Here is a 7,346-nt window from a genome sequence, read left to right on the forward strand (position 1 = left end):
TTTAAATAAATAAAAAAATTGATATAAATTTTAATGTAAAATTCTATTAATTGTTACACGAATGTAAAAAAAAAAAAAAAAAAAATCATATGTTTTCTCAAGTAGTGTACGATCCTCGTATAGATTTCATTTCTTTTTAAAAAATAGTTTTCATTGGATGTTACGAGCAATAAAAACGCCACGTGTCGGCATTACGATATTGAACATTCATTTATTATTCAAAGAGTTACGTTTCTAAAGAGTATTATTTAGTAATGGACGTTTGTTAAGAAATTTGATGTAACAGTTAACGTTTCGATAATTTTTTTTTTTAAAATGAATAGACATGTGGAATTTTAGTGAATACGAAAAAGAAATAGAAAAATTTATTAAACGCGATTTTTCGGTGAGAACTGCTGCTCAGAAATCAAGCTGTTAGTTACGACTGTTATTTGAATTTATAAGAAATAATTGTTATTATCTTAAGTAGAATTCTCTTTTGAGCAGCAAATAACAAATTAATTCCTGTATATGCTGTATTCGTGTCCAAATAATGAGTGTAGACAGCGAAAACAAGTCTAATGAAGCGATCGCACCGTTCACTCCGTCCGCCGATCAAGAGAACAGTGGCAATGGGAATATCGGTGATATTCCAATAACACCAGATATGGTGCTGCGACTGCCTACCATCACAGATAGTATGACAGTTTTATTTCGTGTTATTAATGTTATTAACCTAACGGCATATAGTTTGCAAACAAAACACAATGGAAAAGTTACATTGTTTGCCATCACCTAAGATAATAGACGCACATTCTTTTATTTTCTCATGGATATACAATTTTCACGTTGCATAATCGACATGCTATGTGTTTCTACATTTTATATCATGCCTATCCCAGAATCCCATTTCAATTTTGTCTTCACGCTTCTTTGGTACTGCAAAGTATACAAGACGATACAAATAATACGTCTTGCCTCAAGACGTAAATGCGGTACCTATATTGTTTTCAGAGTATTTATGCTCTCCGGAAGCTAATATTTATGACATAGACTTTACCAGATTCCAAATCAGAGATCTGGAAACAGGAGCAGTTTTGTTTGAGATAACAAAACCACCAGCTGCTGGTTAGTATAATATATATAGTTCAAATATTTTTCTACCATACGGAATCGTTTATTATTATTTCTCTAAAATCTTATTGTTTTATTCAATCAGAATGTGATTCTCATCAAGATGCGGAGGCAGATTCCGAAGAATCTACTTGTGAGGATGCGAATACCGGAAGATTTGTGCGTTATCAATTTACGCCGCAGTTTCTTAAATTAAAGACAGTTGGTGCCACGGTCGAATTTCTGGTAGGCCCAAAACCAGTAAACAACTTCAGGATGATAGAACGTCATTTTTTTCGAGATAGATTGTTAAAGACATTTGATTTCCAATTTGGATTTTGTATTCCAAATAGCAAGAATACATGCGAACATATTTATGAATTCCCTACTCTACCAGCTGATCTGGGTGTGTACCACTTTTAAATATTTATTTGTCATCCAATTCTTTTATATATAAATTGCTAATATAAATATATATATATATGTGTGTGTAATACATAATGTAATAATATATATATTTCAGTTTCTGAAATGATTGCAAATCCATTTGAAACACGTTCAGATTCGTTTTATTTCGTGGACAATCAACTGGTAATGCATAATAAAGCAGATTATGCATATAATGGAGGACACCAAAATGATGTCATTTAATATGTTATTTGTTGGATAGTATTACTTGAAAGTTATAGATTAATAATATCATAATATTTGCACATTATGGAAAGCAATTGTGTTAATAGTTCAATTATTCACCAGTCTGACTTAAAGGTAGAGTTATATGGCACATAATTTTATTTAGTCTTCATATTATTGCTGTCAATCATACACAAAAATAACAAGTAATTTTGGAGTATACTTTTATTAATAATATTTATCTCATTGATCATAAAAGTTGAAACTAGTTGCACATAATATTTTAACGATTTTATGTGACTCTTTTCGAGTTTCTATTTCTCATATAATTGCTTGAAACGAATAAACGGCCTCAAACCACTTTGTGCATCTTACAATATTTTTTTCTCTAAATAAGAGAAAATATTGCCTACATTAATATCTATAATTAAAAATATATAAAAATACGACATCATGTTAACAAATTCTTACCTGACATAAGATTCACACTTTGTTTATACTGTGTTATATTTTTACTATTTTTCACCCATTATCTCTGTAAAAATTTTCACATAAATATATGTACATATTTACAAACAATAATATGCTATTACTAATACATATTTACAAACATCACGAATGACTTTGATTAATAAAATTGGTGACAATGTTGATAAATTCTGCTGGTTTATCTGCATGTACCCAATGATCGGCACCAGCAATATAAAGAAATTCGGCACGTGTAAATAATTTCCTAATAGCAGGATGATCTTCGATTCTTATGTAATCACTATTAGAACCACCTATGAACAATGTTGGACCCGTATAAACTTTTCCTCCTACATTAGGGAATATTGCAATTTCAGTAGAGAAGTTTTGCTCCAATACCGGTAAATTGACACGCCATTTATATTTTCCAGGTTCTGCCTCTACAATGTTCATTGTTAGAAACTAGAAAAATGTATAAAAAAATATTTACTTTTATATATATATATATATATCCATGGTACAAAATATTCAATAATATGACATGATCTAAATACTTGTCGCAATGGTAATGGTTTGATAACTTCCGCGAGTTGTTCCTCTGCCGTTTTACGTGCTTTTGACAAAGATGGAATTCCATCTAATACGATAGAGTTCATGACTTTAAAAATTTTCACCATTTCTGTTAGATTAGGACTAGCTCTTGCAGGAGACATATCAACTACCACCAATTTTTCTATTAACTGTGGATAATGTAGTGCCAAATACATCATAGCGGATCCTCCCATACTATGTCCTATTACAATAGCTTTTTTTATTTCTAAATCACTTAATAATTGCACGATATCTTGTGCCATATGTTTATAAGACATTTTTGATGAATGAGGCGAATCTCCATGATTCCTTGCATCTACTGCAATTACCTAAAAGTTATCTTGTATCTTAAATTTGATTGGAAATTAAATAACAATAGAATAAATTACAGAAAAAAAATAGTATTAAAAATAAAACATAATAAAATACTTTTACTACCTTACGTTGACTTTTTTGATGAATCGCTTTGGATAAAGAATTCCAATTATTCTTTGATCCAAATAAACCATGCATTATTACAATAGGATTAATTGTAAGATTTAGATTTTCTTTCATTGATTCATAAGAGGCATAAGCTAGTTTAACTGGTTCGGCACTTAAAGAAAATAAATATAGAGGTTAGAATATATAACGATTAAGATTGTATATTTTCTAATACGTACATAGAAGAATTGTTTAAAGTTTTATAAGTTGAGAGAAATCGTAGAACGGGTGAAAGTAATGTAATATTTAATCTTCCGAGATGAACTAATCTATTTTGAGTTGTTATTTGAATCATTGTAAAATATAGATATTATGAATGAAACGTAGTGTAAAATTAAATCAACAGTGTGACAGTATATTTATTTTAAATGAAAACATATTAAAACTGCATAGTACCAGGTTTTTTCTGGAAAAATTTAGAAGTTTTCATATTTTTATATCCTATTCTTTGGAAAGCTTAAAGCATACTCCATATTCTATTTAATCTGTGTTCTGAAAATGGTAAGTAATTATGCAAAATTTAGGATAGTTTTTATGAAAGTCACATGTGCAATAAGCAGTTTACATGTATTCCCAAAATGTTAACTAATTATTATAGAATTAACCAGTCAGATTTTAAGTTATATTCTAAACTTTGGATAATTAATAGTGGTTTAAAAAGTGTACTAAAATATATTTTGGAAGCTTTCATAAATATGCTTTTATCGTATTTTATACAGAAGAAATTTTTTTTAATTACGCATTTAGTAGATCTATATAGATTTATAGATTTATGCCAAGGTGTATACGTGGCGCTGTGGTAGTGAATATGTCTCTCTGAAGTGGCAGAAAAAAGGAAGAACATATGTCTTTTGCGTCCTCCTACTATAGAATTTGATAAAATGAGTTGGATTATTTCATGTTTCTTTTTAATTGTATCCAGTGTGTGTGTGAAAGCCTATTTTATAACAGTAGATGCCCACGCAGAAGAATGTTTTTTCAATAGAGTAGAACTAGGCACCAAAATGGGTTGGTTTCTCTTACATTTAAAATATTTTTTTAAGTAATAAGGCAATAAAAAAGAAATCAATTGATTATAATTATTATTATATTTACTTATTAAGAGTATCATAAGTAAGCTATAATTTACTTCATATATATATATATATATATATATATATATATATATATATATATACCTTAACATTTTTTTCATTGAAGGTTATACATAACTTGCAATGTAATCATATAATTATTTTTTCCAACGTTTAATACTTGATCTTTATTTTCAAGATGATATCAATTAAATTAATATATATTTTTTAGGTCTCACATTTGAAATAGCAGAAGGTGGATTTTTAGATATAGATGTAAAGATAGTTGGTCCTGATGGTAAAATAATCTATCAGGGAGAACAAGAAAGGAGTGGTAAATTTACATTTGCAGCGCATACTACAGGAGCATATACATATTGTTTTAGTAATGAAAAAAGTACAATGACTCCAAAGGTTGTAATGTTCAATATGGACGTCGGTGAAAATCCTAAACAGGAAGAAGGTGCGGGTGGTGGAGGTGCGGACGGAGAGACTAACAATCATGTAAAATTAGATGATATGATAAAAGAATTAAGTACCAGTTTGTGGGGTGTAAAAAACGAACAAGAATATATGCAGGTAATATACATTGTACTTGCAAAAATATTCTTATGTCAAAGATAATTAAACTAATACCTATATATTTATTAAATATAGTTAATAGAAAATATATTGCGTGTATATGTAAACATTTTGTACAACGTTAAATTTATTAATTTCAGGTGCGTGACAGAACTCATAGAGCAATCAATGAAAGCACAAATTTCCGAGTCGTTGTATGGTCATTTTTCGAAGCTACGGTATTGCTCTGTATGACAATAGGACAAATCTACTACTTGAAAAGATTCTTTGAAGTTCGAAGAGTCGTTTAATTTAGATTATTTCATAATTAATTCATTCGCTCATTGTACATTTTTCTATGTAACTAAGTTATATAAGATTACAAAATATCATTCTTTGGAAAATTGTTTGTTTTCGTTTCGTTTTTTTTTTTTTTTTATGATACAATAGACCCTTCGCGTATAAGCACGTTTCTACGTATATATGATATACATATATATCGTGATGCTTTCAACGTATATTCGAATTTTTATTGCGAAGTTTTTAACTAAGAAAATCTTTTTCTAAAATGTATTTCGAATTATTATAAAATATTATATATAAAACAAATTGCTTACGTCTATGATGACTCGGCATGGGCGATGGAACGTGAAAAGAATTTTCGTGCTTAAATCAACGTCGAACATTTTTCTCGGTGCAATAGCCTTAGGATATTCTTGGGTAACTCATTTCACTCGCGAAGCAGGCGTGAGAATAAATGAATCAAATGAGGAGGGTTGTACAAGTACCCTTCCAGTGTCCTCCCTACGGTACTTAAACCAGAAAAACTCATTGTGCCCTCCTCCTCATTAGATGCCACCTAGCAGTCCCGTGCCAAGATAACAATACCGTTCGTGTTTTTCTTCAACGATCTGTAGTTGAGAAAAAGAAAAAGAAACAAATAGTGTCTGCTTATGCGTAGGGATTGTTTGTTTTCTTTTCTATAGCGATACTATATATACATATATATGTATATATATGTATATATATACATATATATGTATATATATGTATATATATATATACATATATATGTATATATATGTATATATATATACACACACACACGTGTTTATGTATGTTTATATATATAAAATGTATACAGTAAATACAAAAAATTTTTAAACGAAGTCTAGTTTCGGTTGGAACTGTCGAAAGATCAAGTTCCAACAAATGTAAAATTCCATCGGATTATATATATTGATCTTTAATTCGATATCTTTCATTGTTTTATTTCAACTTGCTCGTCGTTTGCGTCGATCGATTCAAAGGATCGAAGTTTCCATCTGTAAACCGATATCGATATCGACTTCGTTCCTTTCATAGTGTGGATGGTCATACTCGTTTCGATTCTAAGAACTATATACATACATATGTATTGTACAAGAGCAAAACGTAATACACACAGCTCGTAGAAGCGATCGTTTTCTTTTTCGTCTCACGATGCGAATCAAGGCACTCCTTGATGTCACGCCGGTCATCCTAAGAAATAAATTGTTTATACTTCCTCGATATGATTGAAATGATTTCGTCGTGTTGTCGTCGTCGTCGACGTTGACGCTTTACCAGGCGTTAAAGTTCCATTTGGCAAGGCGAAGATAAATGATTTTTTTCAATGTACTTGATGTCAAAGATCGGAGAAATTTTTGCGAATATAATGATAAGGACGGACAACTTTATAAACATTAACTAACGAACTTTAAAAGATTACATAAAAGATTTGCATTATTTTGTAGCCGATAATAATATGTCGTTTTGGTGTGAAACCTGCTTAACGGTTTTAGAAAAACATGCTATTTATATCTTGAAAAGAATCATTAATAAAATTGTCTGAGTTAATCGTGTTTTTTTCTCTTTTTTTTTTTTTTCTAAAAAGATCCTCCGAAATCTCTGACAATTCTTGAATGCTTAGTCGTGACGATTTAAATCTCGAAATACCATCGTTGGATCTTCGTGGTAACGGTCGAAGACAGGAAATAATCGATCGACGGCAATTTTTATTCTCGATCGCGAGGGAGAAGGGAAAAAGGAGAAGATCGACTGGATAATGTGGAAGGTCGGAAGCGAGCGTGGAAAGAGGGACATTTTAAATGAAGTAAAACGTTCGTTCTCCTTTTCTCATTCTGTCTTTCTCTTTTTCTCCTATCGTTTTAATTAGAGAGATAAGGAAAACCTGAGAAAAAATCTTTTAGGAACGGTAGGTCTACTTTACAGAGAGGATTCGTTTCCGAGATCATTCTTGGGTTCTCACGTGCCTCTCTCGTTCGAGTATTAGTCGAAGAAAGAGAGAGAGAGAGAGAGAGAGAGAGAATGAGCGGAGAAGGGAGGGAGATAGGGAGAGAGAGGGAGAGAATGAAGAAAATTTCTTTTACACACAAAGTAAACAAATTTGTATCTATCAAGAAA

General features: G+C 30.5%; 3 protein-coding genes across 7 annotated transcripts; 2 read left to right on the top strand and 1 right to left on the bottom strand.

Moving 5' to 3' along the window:
* The first annotated feature begins 147 nt into the window (after positions 1 to 147).
* On the top strand, positions 148 to 2,307 carry LOC122628844 (protein unc-119 homolog). 3 transcript variants are annotated; one of them, XM_043811573.1, is made up of 5 exons: positions 148 to 413; positions 487 to 677; positions 994 to 1,107; positions 1,199 to 1,498; positions 1,616 to 2,307. In XM_043811573.1, the coding sequence occupies exons 2-5, from the start codon at positions 533 to 535 to the stop codon at positions 1,741 to 1,743; spliced, it is 687 nt and encodes a 228-aa protein (XP_043667508.1). In that variant the 5' UTR covers positions 148 to 413; positions 487 to 532; the 3' UTR covers positions 1,744 to 2,307. The 3 variants fall into 3 exon arrangements, with proteins under 3 accessions (XP_043667508.1, XP_043667509.1, XP_043667506.1); XM_043811574.1 differs by having other exon boundaries at positions 148 to 385; XM_043811571.1 differs by having other exon boundaries at positions 150 to 677.
* LOC122628841 (protein ABHD11) lies at positions 2,197 to 3,588 on the bottom strand. 3 transcript variants are annotated; one of them, XM_043811567.1, is made up of 5 exons: positions 3,447 to 3,588; positions 3,223 to 3,379; positions 2,748 to 3,113; positions 2,337 to 2,655; positions 2,197 to 2,260 (listed from the first exon to the last, which is right to left on the bottom strand). In XM_043811567.1, the coding sequence occupies exons 1-4, from the start codon at positions 3,560 to 3,562 to the stop codon at positions 2,338 to 2,340; spliced, it is 957 nt and encodes a 318-aa protein (XP_043667502.1). In that variant the 5' UTR covers positions 3,563 to 3,588; the 3' UTR covers positions 2,197 to 2,260; position 2,337. The 3 variants fall into 3 exon arrangements, with proteins under 3 accessions (XP_043667502.1, XP_043667504.1, XP_043667503.1); XM_043811569.1 differs by having other exon boundaries at positions 2,333 to 2,655; XM_043811568.1 differs by having other exon boundaries at positions 2,325 to 2,655.
* Positions 3,589 to 4,046: 458 nt separating this feature from the next.
* On the top strand, positions 4,047 to 5,305 carry LOC122628845 (transmembrane emp24 domain-containing protein 2-like). The gene is made up of 3 exons (XM_043811575.1): positions 4,047 to 4,275; positions 4,573 to 4,919; positions 5,063 to 5,305. The coding sequence occupies exons 1-3, from the start codon at positions 4,149 to 4,151 to the stop codon at positions 5,210 to 5,212; spliced, it is 624 nt and encodes a 207-aa protein (XP_043667510.1). The 5' UTR covers positions 4,047 to 4,148; the 3' UTR covers positions 5,213 to 5,305.
* The last annotated feature ends 2,041 nt before the right edge of the window (positions 5,306 to 7,346 follow it).

Source organism: Vespula pensylvanica, chromosome 4 (genome assembly GCF_014466175.1).
Source record: "Vespula pensylvanica isolate Volc-1 chromosome 4, ASM1446617v1, whole genome shotgun sequence".
Taxonomy (NCBI): Eukaryota; Metazoa; Arthropoda; class Insecta; order Hymenoptera; family Vespidae; genus Vespula; species Vespula pensylvanica.